Raw genomic sequence first — 16,002 nt, 5'->3', positions numbered from 1 at the left:
TCACAGCGTGTTGACTCTGTGTTCTGCCAATGTTGTATGTGCTTGTGTGCGCAAATTCCTCCTCCTCAACTTTCCTTCTTCTAGGAACAGCCACAGACTGTCCTGAAGCAAAAGCAAAGAGGCATCTTCTGGTTTCTAGATCACCAAAAGCAGAAAAAAAGGCATTTTTAGATATTTCTATGAGTAAAAACCAAGGTATGTTTAAACAGAAGATTTAGATGGCTCAGGGGCCTCTGAGCCAAGGAATCGGCTCTTTTTTGTGCTGTTTTCTCTGTTAGAAGTTAAGCTGAGGTGGAGGCAGAGAGGGATTCTGGCAGTGCCACTACTGCTCTGGGTCAGAGTACAGAATCTTTTACATGGGAAGGGTGTTTGATTTTTCTGGGGATATGGGTGGAGCAGAGCTACATCAGCCTGGCTTTTGGTGATTCTTACCACTGAGGTCCTCCACCTGTTTTGCTTTGGAGACCAAGCTCCAGCAGCACAGCTCCTCTGCTCCTGAACCTTCCCAGCACTGTTCCTCATGTTCCCAGTGCATGCCAGGCTCTTGCCCAGCTGTGCAGAGGTGCAGGGTAGCACAGCTCAGCCCATCCCAGCCTGCCCAGAGCCCTCTGGATCCTCCTGCCCCCAGCAGCCCAACGTTCCCAGCCTGGTGTCACCTGCAGAGCTCACAGCCACCCCATGCAGTATTCCCATTCTGCTGGACATCCCAGTGTGTTCCCAGCATGGCAGCTGTCACAGTTCCAGCCCTTCCTGTTTGTTCCCCATGCCCCAGGTGTTGGTGCTCCTCACTTGGGCTATTGATCCCACCTCATCTTTGCAGGAGAAGCCCCAGCTCCTGTGTTCCTGTTCTCAGGCACAATCCCAACCCTGGTGTCATCCTGCCAGGCGCTTCTCCACCCTGTGCCACGGCCAAGGTGGTGCCCAGGTGAGTACAGGGACATTTCTGCTGTATTCTGTGTACCTGGCACAGCCACCTGGTGTGTGAAACCAATTCCTCATCCAAAACCCCAAAATTCCACTGGTGACACCAGGCTTGGAGCCAGGTATTGACCTGCTGGCTCTGTTTCTCCTCTCACCATTCCCTGCAGTGGGAAGAATAGAGGAGAGCACTCCCTGTGCTCCTGTTCCCATCCCAAGGCCCTGAAGTCTCTCCAGATCCCTTGGATTTCTTCCTGCACCTTCATCCTCCAGCCCGGATGAACCACCCTCCTCATTGTTGCTCCCACTGGCAGAGCCTGGTACCAGTTCTCCCTGGGCACTTTTGTGCAATGCCTGGGAGCCAGGGTGGTCAGAGGAGACAGCCCTGCTATGCCACCTGTCCCTCGAAGCCAGCCAGGTGGAGAGAGGGCAGGGTGCTGTTAGGGTTAGGGTTACTCAGAGCTCTCCTTGGGAAAATCCGGGAGGCAACTTCAAGAATCAAGACAGTTCCAGAGCCATGAGAGCAGCTGTGGCTGGAGCACCCTGCAGTCGGGGAAGGTGTGGGGTCACTGGGCACAGGGCTGGGCTCCCCAGTGTGGCAGCTCCCGCAGCACAAGGACTTGCTGGGTCCCAGCCTCTGTTGGCTGCAGGATGGCAGCTGGGATGGGGCGGGGGCACCATGGGCAGCCAGAGCCCCCTCCTGGGGGGCTGAGGCTGTTGGCAAGACCGGCCAGGTTGTTCATGGGGCAGCAGGAGGAAGAGGAGCCAGGACGTGAGGAGCAATGGCTGGTGCTGTGAAAGTGAGTCAGAGCTAGAGCACCCCAGGGTCCTGCTGCTTCCCTTCCCCCAGGGCCTTTCCAGAGGGGCTGAGGTTTCTCCCAGGAGGAATCTGTCCTGCAGACGGGCTGCTGAGGTGACACCCAGGGATAGGTGACAGAAACCTTCCCTTGGGACCCAGCTGTTCCCACTTGGGCTGTTGCTCTTCCTGCTCTCAACACTAAATGCTTGCCACACTGGGAGCAGATAAAAACCCTTTAAAAATGTTCTGAATAGTTGTGTCCCTGCAGATGAATGCTGTATTTTTAAGGAATAAACATTTTTTATGGGCAAATCTTGGCCCTGCTGCTTTCTTTGTCATTCCAACCCAAACCATTCCATGATCATGGGCCAGGAGCCTGCCTGTGGCCCCTAAAGGGCTTGTGGGTGTGTTAATTGGGAAGGAAGTGCCAGTTTTGCATGCTGGTGGAGGTTTGGGAGGCTCTCCAAGGTCTGTAACCCTCTAGGAACAACCTGAGCTGTAGATCCACCCCATGAGGTGAGCTCCTCAACAGCAGAGCTCTGCAGGGACCGTGAGAGTCCCTCTCTAAATGTAGAGAGCATCTGTGGGTCCAGCCTGTGCCAGACCCTGCAGGACACTCTGCCATGGGGAAGATGCCATGGTGGAGCCCCCGGGAGGTCTGCACAGAGCACTGAGGTGGGAACCATCGAGTGGCCCTCATCACCCAGCCCAGGCAGCATGTTCCCAGGTCAGGTTTCACCTGCCAGCACAGCTGATGCTTCGGGGCTGTCCTGGTTGCCCATGGATGGGAGTGGGGAAAGCTGAGGATGGAAGGGATTGAGCAATGGGCAATCCCTGCCAAGGCTCCGTGTCCAGTGTGGGAAGTGCAGCTCCTTCCATCCAGCCCTGCCCTCTCTCCACACGCTGTTTCTGGCTCTCATTTCTTTGGCAGAAAATTCACATTCTCGTCCCCTCTCTCCTCCCCTCGGCTGTGGCAGCTCCTTCCTATCACTTCCCTGCTTCTCCTCCTGCCTGTGGGCTGGAAGGGCGCTTGGAGCCTTTGAGGAGACGCTGCTGTGAACACCGTCATCCCACAGGAAGAGCAGGGAGCTCCAGGAGCTGCTGGTGCTGCTGCGAGAGGACACGGAAGAGGTAAATGTGGGCCCTTTGTTCCAGCTGGGAAGAGAGAAACTGCAGCTGAAATGAGGAGCAGTGCAGCTCCTTGGGAACGGAGGGGGCAGTTGGACTGAGCTTTCCCCATGAGATTTCCTGAAATAAGCACTAGTCCTGTTTTTGGTTAGTGAGATTCCTGCTCCGGCATCCCCTCCAAAGGAGGATTTCTGTGGGTCTCTGGTTTTGACCCTGCTGTGGGCCAGCATTTCCTTCCTTGTGGGGAGCCTGATGCCAGTACAGGCTGAGCGATCTCTCCTGTCCCACGGGATCCACAGGGATCACTGATCCCTGTTCCCTGCAGGGACACCCACGCTGCTGCTGTGCCTCTGGCTTGGAGGTGCTGATCCCCATCTCAGCTGTTCCCAGGGACATAAATCCACACCTGGGGTGAGAAGCAGGACAGGTATTTGGGGTTAACTCCTGGAGGATGAACTTTGGCAGTGCCAGTGGTGGTGGCACGTCACAGGGCTCCTTGAGTGGTGCCTGTGGTTGGGCAGATAAGCAGTAACTTGTCCGGGCTTCTCCTTCCTGCCTTCCCCTTCCTGCCTTCCCTCTGCTGCTCCCTCTCTCCTAACTGGGATTCTTCCTCCTCCTCACCCCATGGCGGCCACATCCCCCAGGACTCCGCTCAGGCTGGGGCTGTGGCGGCGGGCTCTGCTGGAGTGTGGAGCTTCATCTGCACAAAGGTAATTCCCTGCAGTGTGTCTGTCTGGCGGTTTGTCCATCTGTCCATCCATCCATCCATCCACAGCAGAGCTGCTCCTGCCCTGCTGGGAGTTCCTGGTGCAGCAGAAGCAACGGAGCTGTCCCTGGCATGTGCAGATGCTCTCACCTGTGACAGCCAAGGAGTTTCCTGCCCCAGGCTGTCCCGGGGGAGCAGGATGGAAGTTATAAAAATCTCTTCATTGCACCTCTTTCATTTGACAGGGGGCAGGAGTAGCTGGGATATTGGGAAGGATTTCCTGACTGGGAGGGTGGGGAGGCCCTGGCATATGTTGCCCAGAGCAGCTGTGGCTGCCCCTGGATAGGGATCCAGTGTCCAGGGCCAGGCTGGACAGGGCTTGGAGCAGCCTGGGATAGTGGGAGGTGTCCCTGCCCATGGCAGGGGTGGAATGAGATTGTTTTTGAGGTCTTTTCCAACCCAAAGCAGTGTGGGATTCTATGATGTAGTTGAATCCCTTTTCATGTGCACTTACAGGGACCTCTGAACAACTCGTTTGTATTTGTTTTCTTCTTTAATTTATGTAACTTTCTAAATACCTTTAGAAACTGAAATTTCAAACCCGACCAGAAGGAACCAGTCTGAGTGGCTGGAGGGGGTGGCAGAGATGGACACAGTTCAGTTCCTGGGGGTCTCACCCTCATCCCTTGAGACTTCCAGGCATTTATTTTTCATTCTTGCCCTAAGCCTCTTCGGGGAGGTTCTTTTCAGAGCCTGTACTCTGACCTCAATCCTGTCTTCTCTCGGGGGCTGCTGTTGCTCTTTGGACCGTGCTGGGTGGTGCTGGGGTGGTGGCACAGGTGGCACCAGGAGGAGGTGGCACCAGGAGGAGGTGGCACCAGGCTGAAGGCAGCCAGGTCAGTGTGGGGTGAGGAACCAGGTCCCTGTGTGGGCTCTCCCAGAGCCTGCACACAACAGGGAGGGCTCGCCAAGGCTCTGGGAGAGGAGATGGGGTGTCCAGGGTGTGTCCATGGGCTGTGCTCCAGCCTGTGTCTAGGATAAAGAACTTTGGCATCTCTGGTCATGTGCAGTTGTTCATGATTTAAAAGAGATAAATCATAGAATTGTGGGATTGTTTGGCTGGGGAGGGACCTTAAAGCTCATCTGCTTCCATGCAGGGATATTTTCCACCAGCCCAGGTTGCTCCAAGCCCCATCCAACCTGGCTGTGGACACTTCCAGGGACAGAGCAAACACAGCTTCTCTGGGCACCCTGTGCCAGGGCCTCCCCACCCTCACAGGGAATAATTCCTTCCCAATATCAAATCTAAATCTCTTCTCCTGATGCCTCCAAGGCCTTTGCTTGGAAGGTTGAAGTAGGATGATGTGGTTGGGGCATCTACAGCCCCAAGGGCTCTTCAGAAAGGCGACAGAGGGACAAATGTTTTCTGCAGGGAGTCCCTGGGGTGCCCCCAGCAGTTTCTCTCCTGAAGCAGCTGTCACTGCCATTGTTCCTTTTACACAGGTGTGTTTTCCAGAGGACTTTTGGCTCGGCCCCTGTGGCAGGCCCCAGCCCTGGGATGCAGCCCATGGCCCTGCAGAGCCTGTCTGAGCTGGAGAGAGCCAGTCTGCAGGAGCTGGCGCTGTTCCGGCTGCAGGGGAGGCTGCCCGTGGGACATCTCCGTCTGGACAGAGGTACAGGGGAGACGATGGGAGGGCAGGGACAGCATGGGAGAGGAGGCTCCTGCCAAGGGGGGCTGAGGCTGAGCCATTCGTGTTGCTCACCCCCGTACCACAGCCTGGGATGATGATTTGTGACACATTTTGGTCCATTTTATTTCTCATTCCTGCTTTGTTCTGAGCCTCGAAGGTCTGATCAGCCTGTGGAGGGGTTTGCGTGTCCACAGTAGTGTGAGAACATGACCCTCCAACCCCCAAACCCAAACCAGATGTGACAACTTGGCGAGGTCTCCACTGGGATTGTCTGAGTGCCCTTGGGGTGGGACAGGATTTGCTGTTTGGATTCATGTCCAGCACTAAGTCCCAGTGCAGGAAAGGGGCTTATGGGAGAGTGGATAATGGACTGGGACATTAAAGGGTGGATAAATTTAGGAGCTCCACAGGAACTGAACAGAGAGGCCCTGTCAGGGTTCCCAGGGCTGCTGGTGTCCCCCATCAGCAAATCCAGAGAGTTGGGGTTCCAGACTCCTTCCCAAATTCACTTCTTACCCACTTGATTTGCCTCCTCTGCCCTGGGCCATATTTTGGCATCCCAGCAGGGCAGGGGATGCCACCAGGTCTAGGGCTGGGGGTGCAGAGGGAGCGTGGGGGTCTCCAGCCCCCCTTCCACTCCCAGCTCCCCAGGGCAGGATGGAGGCCCCAGGTCTCTGGGTTCCTCTCCCAGGGATGGAGCATCTCCCAGTGCCCAGCCTCACACTGACCACCAAGTGCTTGAGGTGACACCCAAGTTTGGTTTCCCATCTTCATATCCCAAAGATTTCATGCCGTGAAATGGTTTCATGAAGAGTTCAGCACAGTTCCCCTCTCCTTCCCAGAACTCCCAGTTGCTCCAGGGCTGCAGCACCAGTCCCTGGAGGACTTTGACCACAAACATCCTGATTCCTTTTCTATTTTGTTTTATTTTGGACTGTTGTGATCCCACTTGCAGTGACACCCAGCAGCAGCAGATCCTCCAGGGACCAGTGCAGTGCCAAAAAAAACCCCAAACCCCAATATTTCCTTCCTAGTTGGTCAGTGTGCTGCTGGATAATTTATGTTGGCTTCTAGACTCATGTTCCTCATTCCAGCTGTCAGAGCTTTCCTCTAAGTTTTAAAAAATAACCCAAACAAGTAGATATAAGCTGTTCCTAGGAGGAGAATTCCTCAGGAATGAGGAATCCAGAATAGGATGATGTGTCCTGGAAGGATTTAGGGTGGGCAATGAGTGAATTCCTGGTTCACTGCTGCTGGATGTGTGAGGTGGGAGTCCTCCAGAGCAGGATGGGATTTGTGATGGTGTTTTGTACAACTTTTTATGTCTGTGCTCTGTAAAACATTTCCAAAAACCTTTCTGGGCCTCATTGCTCGTGTAGAGCCATGGGGTCCCACCACCTCTTCACCCAGGGAGGATGGTGCCTTTCTCTGGGAATGTTCCCCAGGCAGTGATGTCCATCTCTGGGAATGTTCCTCAGTAACTGATGTCCATCTCCAGGGCTGGTCCCCTGTGTGTCCCAGGGGACTACTGGATCCCCTCAGGGCTGTGGCTGTCACTGCAGTGTCCCCTGGAGTGCTGGAGGCTGCAGAGGGACAGGGAGCCTGTGCTGAACCAGCCCCAAGACGCTGGTGCTGAACCTTCCCCTTCTCTTCTCCTCCTAGATGGCTCCAAAGGCATCAAATCCATCCGGCAGAAGCTGGAGAGCTTCTCAAAGGAGAGGAAAGGTGAGCAGCCTCCCTTTTACCTGGCCTTGGTCCCTGCTCTCAGGGGGAATGGGTGACTTTTGGTGGGGTGGGGTGGAAGGTGCCCAAATCCAGCAGGACAGTTCATCCCAGTTTGTTCTGCTGCTCTTGGAATGGCACAGCTTGATCGAGCCTGGAAGGCACAGAAAGGTGTGTGGAATATGTGTCATGTGAAATGCATTTTCAAGGTGAACACCCACAAATGTGTCCGTCTGCCCATTCTGCCCAAATCTTGCTGCTTCCAGTTCTGTTATCACCCCTTGAAGGACCTCAATGACAGCCCCAGGGCACACAGAATCCCACAGCAGAGGCAGGTGGGAATGAGCTTCCCCACACCAGTACAAAGCCCACTCAAGGAAACTACTGAAATTAATGACTCATGTATTACTAAAAGGGTTTGTGGCTCTGCTGCAGGTGTAAAACCCCAGGGCAGTGCAAAGGCTGGGGGTGAGGAGAGCCCTCCTTGCCAGACGGATGGAGAGGGACAGTTATTTGGGAAAAATACTGTGGGAATACACAAGACAGAGAGTCAAACAGACTTGATAAGCATAGCTGGTTTGATAACCAAGATGCCATGGCAGGAACAAACAGAACTGTGAAAATTACAGAAGACGGGATTAAACCTGCTTATGGGAAGAGAGAAGATTCAATCAACTTCTGCAAGCAAAGAATTGTTGTAAAATGCATGAGCTTTCTGTGTGATTTTTAACCTGATTATTGTAGTAGAAATTATTAACCTGTCTGAAATAGTATATAAGCTTTTGGGAAACTTGAGTAAAATCAAATTCTGATCACTGAATCAGTCTTCCCATCTCTCAATCAATTGCAAATTAAATACCACTAATAGCAGGACTTTTCTTGAGCAGAAGCAGGTGAGGCAAACCCTGTAGAAAACCAGAGGTTAGAATTTGGGAAGGATATTTTGGTGATGTATGAAATTGTTGCTTCATAGATGCCATGGCATCTTCACGAGGCTGGAGCCAGTTAAAGGAAGGAAACTCCAGGAGAAACTGGGACAGGCTCCAAGTGTGCTGATGGAGACCAGTCCCGTGTCTCCTTCCTCTTCCCCCAGACCCCATTTCCCATGCCGTGCCCTCCCCCTTGGCTCTTTGGCACCCAGGCTCCCACCACACCTTTCCTGCTCTCCAGGAAGAGCAGCTCCCTTCAGGTTTACCTGGCTCCTTGGGGAGGCACCCCCCCTCCAGGTGCTCCTGGGGGCAGGGACCTCGGGGTTCCTTGGTGCAGCTCCCTCAGTGCAATGCCTGTCCCTCCCTCCCTGCCGTGTTTCCCCAGACTGCTCTCCCCACACCTTTGGGGTCCCGCTCCCCCAGGTCATCGCCAACGACCGCGCCTGCCGGCAGCTGCAGGAGGCCGCGGGCAGGAGCCGGCGGCTCTGCCTCGAGGTGGAGGCCACGGTGACAAAGTTCCGGGCCCAGAGGCAGAGGAGGCTGGGAATGGGCACCAGCTGCATCCGAGCACCCGACGGGAGCTTTGCAGAGGAGCCGCTTTCCCCAGCTCTTCTGGACAAGAGCTCCTGGAGCCAGAGGAGGGTATGGTCCCTGAAATGGGCTGTGACGGTGCTGTGGGATGGGGGCATCTGCATTCAGCAGTAAATGGGATTTTCCAGCATCTTTTCTTACTGACTGAGTTGGTTGTGTCCCAGGCTGGGCTCGTCCCAGTCTGTCCTCAGGGAAATGGTGATATCCCCAGTCCCCTCAGAGATGGACTGTGAGGAGTGGGAGGATCTGCACTAGCACAGTTCTTATGGAGCTGAGGCTACCAGGGGGACATGTAAGGGTCCAGAGGGCAGGGATGGATGAGATATTGGAAGGAATTCTTCCCCATGAGGATGGGAAGGCCCTGGCACAGGGTGCCCAGAGCAGCTGTGGCTGCCCCTGGATCCCTGGCAGTGCCCAAGGCCAGGCTGGGCAGGGCTGGGAGCAGCCTGGGACAGTGGGAGGTGTCCCTGCCAGGGCAGGAGTGGAACTGGATGCTGCCCTTTCCCAGAAACTCATGGCAGTAATGGATCTGTGGGGTCATTCCTGCCACCTGCAAGCTCCCTCTGCTCCATCACAGGGGGCCATGTCTGTGGATTCCATCACAGACCTGAGTGACAACGCATCCAAGCTGCTGGAGGCCCTGCAGCTCTCACACCCCCACGAGCTGGACCCACGCAGGAGCTGGGGCAAGAAGAAGCCGCTGAGCCTGAACCCCATCACCTGGCAGGTGCCACGGATTGTGGACAGGTGCTGCACACACCTTGAGACGCACGGTAAGGGCTGGGAAAACTCCCTGTGTGCTCCAGGACATGCGGGCCACTGCCAAGGTGAGAGGAGGTGCCAGGTTTAATGGGCATTGGGGGATTCACCTGGAGGTGGGACTCGATGGTTGTGGAGGTCTTTCCCAACCTGAATGATTCTGTGAGTCCTGGGCCAGGGCGTCTCCCAAAAAGCCTCCTGTGGAGAGTCTTCTGGGTTGGATGCAGCACCAGAGGGAATGTCACTGAGAAGGGAATGTCACTGTCTGTGTCAGTGACCATCTCCTGTTGCCTCAACTCCTGCACATCCAGCCCTCCCTCACAGTGACTGTAGGGATGGGATCTCCTCCCTTCCCACAGACAACCCAAGGAAATCTCACGGCTCCACAGCCTTTTCTTTTCCTCACTGTCTGGAGAAGGGAAAGCCATGCAGGAGAAGCCCTACCACGGTGCTGAGGTGCTCCCAGGAGCTGTTGGGGTGGCAGGGGGCTGTGGGAATGCACAGCACTAACCTGTCTGTCCCCCAGGGCTCCAAACTGTCGGCATCTTCCGCGTCGGGAGCTCCAAGAAAAGAGTCCAGCAGGTAAAGGGAGACATTCACTGCATCCTCTGGCTGTGCCTTGTCAGGGACAGAGGCTCACGTGGATGGGGATGGATAGAACTGACACTGGTGTGGAGAGGGCTGAAATACACTAGAAATGATTGATTTTCATCCTTCCAATTTCTCCCATCTCCAAGCTGAGGGAAGAGTTTGATCGAGGGCTGGATGTTTTCTTGGATGAGCATCAAAGTGTTCATGACGTGGCTGCCCTGCTCAAAGAGTTTCTTCGGGATATGCCTGATTCCCTGATTCCCAGAGAGCTCTATGGAGCCTTCCTCAGCACAGCCAGTGAGTACCTGTGGAGCAGAGCCTGAAGAGCCACAGGAGGATTTGTGCTGGGGGCACCTTAAATACCGTGGGCACCTCTCACTTGGTCAGGTTGCTCCAAGTCCCGTCCAACCTGACTTTTGACACTGCCAGGAATGGATCCTTCCTCACCATCCTTCTTTTCCAAAGCCTCTGGGCAGCGATGGGATGGGTGTTGTGTTCTCTGGCACTGCCACATGTAGTTACTGTAATCTGTGGCTTTGGTGGGGGTTTTGTTTGATTTCTTTTGAACTGGATTATAAAAATCCCTCTGAGCCAGGACAGTCTTTGGCTGTGGGGCTATGCAATACCCAACATCAGCACAGCCCTTGCTGCGTTCTCCACGCCATGGGATGAAGGGTGGGACAGCAGCCTGGCTCCCACCAGAGCTCATTCCCAAGCATGTGGAGGAGGGCTGGAAATGCCTGGGAGGCTGGGACCTTCACTAACAGCTGCTCTCCCCAGCGCTGGAGGGGCAGGCACAGCTGGACACCCTGCAGCTGCTGCTGTTCCTGCTGCCCCCCTGCCACAGCGACACCCTGCTCCGGCTCCTGCGCTTCCTGGCTGAGGTGGCCCGGCATGCTGAGAGCTCCTGGGACCCCGAGGGCCAAGAGGTGAGGCTGCTCCGGAGGAGCTGCTCGGGGAAAGGGGCTCGGGCTGCTGTGGTTGGAACTGAGCGGAGCTGCTGCATGCCTGCGTCTTGATTTGGAAAGACAGCTATCTGTCAGGGAAAACCGGAGTTTCCCTTGGAATGAAGAATGTAAAAACCTCTCTCTCCAGATTATTACAACTTTGCAATTAGGAGCTTTCAGGCAAAAAATATGGCATAGGAGTAACAGTTCTTTACTAGGAATATTAAAAAAAATGCAAATACAGTAATGCAAAAAAAACCCCAAGCAACCAAGCAAACAAAAGTCTTAAATAACCCTGACAGAGTCAGGAATACAACCTGACACCCTGTTGGCCAGGGTGTTGGAAGCAGTCCAAATAAGTCCTCCTGGAGTGACAGATGAGGTTCTGTTGGAGTAGAGATGATTCTGGAGTGGTGGTGAGATGAGTTCGGTCTTCCTCTGAGAATCCAGTGGCAAACAGGTTGCTTGGTGTTCCTACAGCTCAGTTTTTATCCAGGTAGGAACAGCTGGCTCCCCATCCAACGCTGGGTGGAGCATCTCCCAATGGGATGATGTAATGTGTCATGTCACTGGTGAGCCTCAATGGCCCATTAACAGAAGATATCCCCCAGAGGGTGGGCAGTGGTGACAGAGATCACAAACACTGCCCCACCTGGTTTAACAGCTGGGCTGTTATCAGATTGCATCCACCCTCCTCCCCCTGGAGTTACAAGAGATAAAGGAAAAAAAACCATCTCCCCAACTGGTTTGAAGAGATGAAATAGAATACACATTTTTTTTGGTTACATAACCCAAGACAGCCTGGCTGAAGGCTTTGGGAAAAAACAAATTCCTCATGGAATCCCGGGATCATTGTGATTGGAAAAGGTGGGAAGGGGAGGCAGGTGGGAATGGGATGAGTGTGTGCTCCAGCACCTCCAATCCCTTTGTGCTGGCCCTGCCACCAGCTCAGAGAGGACCCAGACCAACATCTCGCCCTCACCTCGCCCTTGTGTTCCTGTCCTGGGGTGGGTGAGGATATCCTGGGACATCCCACACCACTACATCCACAGTCCACAGGTTCCTTTTGTGCTTTCTTGTAGATCCCTGGGAATAAAATGACAGTGTCAAATCTGGCTACAGTCTTTGGTCCCAACATCTTGCAGAAGGAAAAGCCTGGAGAGAAAGATGCTGGTGCCCTGAACTTTGAGGACAGTGCTGCCATAATCCTGGTGCTCCAGAGGCTGATTGAGCACCACCACTCCCTGTTCATGGTATGTGGGGCTCCTCAGGGCAGCTCCTCCAGGCCCTCCTTCCCTCTGAACTCTTCCAAGAGCAGCAGGGGAAGGATTTTGTTCCTATCAGAGATGCACACCTCAGTCTGTGCCCATCCTCTGGGAAGGCTCTGGCTCCATCCTCCCTCCACTCTCCCCCAGGGCCCTTGCAGGCAGCAGTAGGAGTCCCCTCAAGTCTATTGGAATGTGACATTTCAGGTCCCCAGAAAGCCTTGTAGCAGTTTTTGGGGTCTGCAAGGAGCCAAAAGATTGGGGATAGTGGGGGGAAGAGCAGGGGCTGCGATCCTGCAGACCCTGGGAGGTGTGTGGGGTGTGACCCCAACACGCTGGCTCTGTGACCACGTCCTGGGGTCCTTCCAGGGCTCTCAGCTTCCTCTGCTCAGCCTCCTGCCGAGAAGGGCCCTACAAGTGACGTGGGCGTGTCTCCCCAGGTGTCTCCAGAAATGCAGTGTGACGTACTGAGAAGGCTGTTCCAGACAGACCCCGATGTCATCGAGTACCTGCTGCGCAGGAAGTTCCCTGATGCGCCGTAAGTGCCCGAGGGGCTCCGAGGGGCACAGGGACAACTGACAGCACACCCTGCTCATCTTTCTGCAGACTGCTCCTTCCTACACTGCTCTGGTCATGACCTCCCCAGCAAAAGCCCTTCACCCTCCATCCTTCCCATCCCTCGGAGCTCCCTGCTCTCCCTGTTTGCTCCTCAGCATGTGCCAGCTCTCTCCAGAGCTCTGGTATCCACACAGCTCCTGTCCAGCCCCTCCCCTGCTCCTGCCTCTCAGCATCACATGCTGATTCCTGCTCCATCACCAAACCTCCTCCACCCCTGGTGTCCATGTTTCCCTGCAGTCTTTGCCTGCCTCGTGTGTCTGTGTGGGGCTGCCAGCTCTGTCCATACATCCACATTTCGGGTGCAAGATGGGACAGTCCCATTGAGGCTCAGAACCGGAGCTCGTGCCCTTCTCTGAGGTTAAAGATGGTGCCTAAAAGGACCCAGTGTCCCATGAGCTGGGTCCACATAATGCAGGAGGGGGTTTGCTCCCTGGGGTAGAAGTAGGGAATGGTAGGAAACAAGGGGTCCTGCGAGGCAGGGGATGCTCAGAGCCTTCAGTAGAGATGGTGATTCTTCAGTAAACATGAATTGTCCTGTGGGAAGAGTTTTCCTGGACCACAGGCCACTTCCATACCAGTTTGGATGGGGCTTGGAGTAACCTGGTCTAGTGGCAGGTGTCCCTGCCCATGGACTAGATGGTCTTCAAAGTCCCTTCCAACCCAAACCTAGGGTTCTGTGATCTATGCTACAGCTTCTTGTCTGCCTTCACATTCCTTTTGGGACTGTCTGGAGATGGCAGTCTTTGGGATCTTTGGGATCACTGCTTGAGCCCATTTGGGAGTGCTGTAGGCAACAGAAGCATTTGCAAACAGTATCTCTCTCTCTTTTTTGCTTCCTTAGGAGCCCAGAGCGTGAGGATCCCAGGGTGGACCATGCTCCGTCCGGACAGCTCGGTTGGACACACAGCCTCAAGCGAGGCTCAGTCTCCTCAGAGCTGTACAGCAACATCTGCTTCCTAAACCTGGACGTTGGCATCTAGCAAGCCCTGGCCAGGCCCTCTGGACAAAATCAGGCAGCTTTTCCCAGAAAAACCGAGCCCTCGCCTCACTTTGGGGACAGCCCCTGTGCCTGTGCCCTGGGGCAGGGCTGTACGCAGGGATCACCTGCCAGGCTGTCACCTCCCTGCAGGTCCAACCACTGCCATGTCCTCAGCACAGCCCTCCCCTGCCACCTCCTTCCCACAGGACCTCGGGGAATGGATTTCCATCCCTACACCTGCAGGCACTGGAGCATCCCTGTTGGGAGGACAGGCTGAGGGAGCTGGGACTGCTCAGCTTGAAGAAGAGACAGCTCAGAGAGACCTTATCCATGTATCCAAATACTTTTGTAAGGACCTGCAGGGACAGGACAAAGGGAACAGCTTCCCACTGCCAGAGGGCATGGCTAGATGGGATATTCAAAGAAATTCTTTCCCGTGAGGGCGGCGAGGCTCTGGCACAGCCAGGGACACCTTCCACTGCACCAGACTGCTCCAAGCCCCATGCAGCCTGGCCTTCTGGCCTTGAATATTCCAGAGATGGGGCAGCCACAGCAGGGCACTTTTGGGGATAAAACTGTACTTCTGCAAACAATATTCCATGTTCCACCACAGCCTGAACCCAGTCCCAGTCTGAAGGCACCCAGACCTTCTCAGGTGCCCTGCTCAGGGCCGGGCTCTTATTTTGCAAAGGTCCCTTCCCTGCAGATCGGTACAGTCAGGATGGGTGGGGAAGCATTTCCCAGAGGAGCCTGTGCTGTGAGATAGCTGGTGAGACCCTCTGGGAGCTGATAAGCTCCAGAGAGCAGCAGAGCTGTTTATTCTGGAGGAACAGATAAATTTGCGACACCATGAGGCTGTGGAGGGTTCCAGAGGCCACTGGAACACTCGAGTGTCAGCTGTGAAACCAACGCTCTGTCCAGCCATGGCTCTGGGTGGAATTGTACCTGCTGCAAGAGCAGCTCCCACCCTTTCAAATTCCTCCCTAGGGTGGTAAAACACTGGCACAGATTGTCCAGAGCAGCTGTGGATGCCCCTGGATCCCTGGAAATGTCCAAGGCCAGGTTGAATGGGGCTTGGAGCAGCCTGGGACAGTAGAAGGTGTCCCTGCCCATGGCAGAGGGTGGAACGGGATGAGCTTCAAGGTGCCTTCCCACCCAAACCCTTCTGTGATTCCATCATTCTAGAATGTGATAGGGATGCTGACATAGAAGGCAGCTCTTTGCAGGAAAAGTCTTGTTGGATTTCACTTTCCCAGCACCATACTGGGGGCATGGGGAGCTCACTGGGAAGTGCCAGCTTTCTCTGGCTACTACAGAGCCATAAAAGTCACCATCGGGTGTTAATCCCTGGCAGTGTTGATGGGATTTTGTTGGAAACTCCGCTTGAGGGCAGCCTGGCACCGGCCTGGCCACGGCCTCCTCTGGCTGCACAGAGACTCTGCCTCCCACGGGAGCAGCCCTGGTGCTGCTGGAGCACATGGGTCTGGTTTGGAGCTCTTCTATTCCAGCCTCACTAAATAAACCCCCTCCCCCGTCAGCTGCAAAGCTCATTCATGGCGCCTTGGCGTTGCTCTGGACCTGCTCTGCAGGGGCTGGCTGCCTTTTGTCACACTCCAGGTTCTGTTCTCATGGGCCCTTTGCCCCTGCAAGCCTTGGGAGTCACCTCAGAAACCATCGGGAAGGTTCTGTCTTGATCCTTCTGATCCCCAGTGTTTGTTGGGGGTGTCTGCTTGAGAGGGGGTGGTTGCTTTTTGGGGCAGTGGTGGCTGTTGGGGGGTGGTGAATGTTTGGGGGAGTCTGCTTTGTGGGCGCTCTCAGGAGCTGGTGACTGTTTGGGGGGGGGGGGTCATCACTGTTTAGAGAGCAGTTTTGGGGGGCAGTTGCTGCTGTTGGGGTGGTTCTGGCTGGTTTTTAGCTCCAGCCCCTCCAAATTCTCCTTGCGCCCCTCAGCACCAGTGGGGTTTTACAGGCAGAGCCAGGCCTAGGGCTTGTCCAGGGTACAACATGGAGAATCTGCAGGAGTGGGACTGGCTGCTTGGATTCATGGGTGAGTTTAGAGTCAACAGCAGAGAAAGGAGAGCCTGAGCTCCTCTTTCTTTAAACCCCTGTGTCTCCTCAGGCTGCTGACCAGGATCCTGGGCAGGGCCTAGACACGGAGTTCTGGGCTTGACAGCTCTCCAGGAAATTTGTGGGAGAGAATTGTGGAACCAGTGAAGCCCCCCAAGACCACCGAGTCGAACCATTCCCCAGCACTGCCGAGGGAGGCCACCAGTGACCCATGTCCTCATGAGCCACATCCACACAGTTTTACGTCCCTCCAGGGACGGGCACTCCGCCGCTGCCCAGCTGTGCCAGGGCT

At 55.0% G+C, this 16,002-nt stretch overlaps 1 protein-coding gene across 4 annotated transcripts; it reads left to right on the top strand.

Annotated features, from left to right (window-relative positions):
* Positions 1 to 2,147: 2,147 nt before the first annotated feature.
* On the top strand, positions 2,148 to 15,427 carry ARHGAP36 (Rho GTPase activating protein 36). 4 transcript variants are annotated; one of them, XM_063416901.1, is made up of 11 exons: positions 2,148 to 2,848; positions 5,055 to 5,224; positions 6,905 to 6,967; positions 8,317 to 8,535; positions 9,090 to 9,257; positions 9,770 to 9,825; positions 9,981 to 10,131; positions 10,615 to 10,763; positions 11,864 to 12,034; positions 12,487 to 12,584; positions 13,506 to 15,427. In XM_063416901.1, the coding sequence occupies exons 1-11, from the start codon at positions 2,541 to 2,543 to the stop codon at positions 13,642 to 13,644; spliced, it is 1,692 nt and encodes a 563-aa protein (XP_063272971.1). In that variant the 5' UTR covers positions 2,148 to 2,540; the 3' UTR covers positions 13,645 to 15,427. The 4 variants fall into 4 exon arrangements, with proteins under 4 accessions (XP_063272971.1, XP_063272973.1, XP_063272970.1 ...); XM_063416903.1 differs by having other exon boundaries at positions 9,062 to 9,257; positions 13,506 to 15,426; XM_063416900.1 differs by having other exon boundaries at positions 8,279 to 8,535; positions 9,062 to 9,257; positions 13,506 to 15,425.
* Positions 15,428 to 16,002: the final 575 nt, after the last annotated feature.

Source organism: Prinia subflava, chromosome 20 (assembly GCF_021018805.1).
Source record: "Prinia subflava isolate CZ2003 ecotype Zambia chromosome 20, Cam_Psub_1.2, whole genome shotgun sequence".
Taxonomy (NCBI): Eukaryota; Metazoa; Chordata; class Aves; order Passeriformes; family Cisticolidae; genus Prinia; species Prinia subflava.
Note: the sequence above shows the minus strand (reverse complement) of the source record. Positions and strands in the feature narration are given on the sequence as shown.

Excerpts from the sequence above, each read along its gene's own strand:
- ARHGAP36 (XM_063416900.1), top strand. The coding sequence starts at position 2,541 with ATGGGCAATCCCTGCCAAGGCTCCGTGTCCAGTGTGGGAAGTGCAGCT. Across the intron at positions 2,849-5,054 it reads TGCGAGAGGACACGGAAGAG|GTGTGTTTTCCAGAGGACTT; the intron begins GTAAATGTGGGC and ends CCTTTTACACAG. Across the intron at positions 10,764-11,863 it reads GGGACCCCGAGGGCCAAGAG|ATCCCTGGGAATAAAATGAC; the intron begins GTGAGGCTGCTC and ends GCTTTCTTGTAG.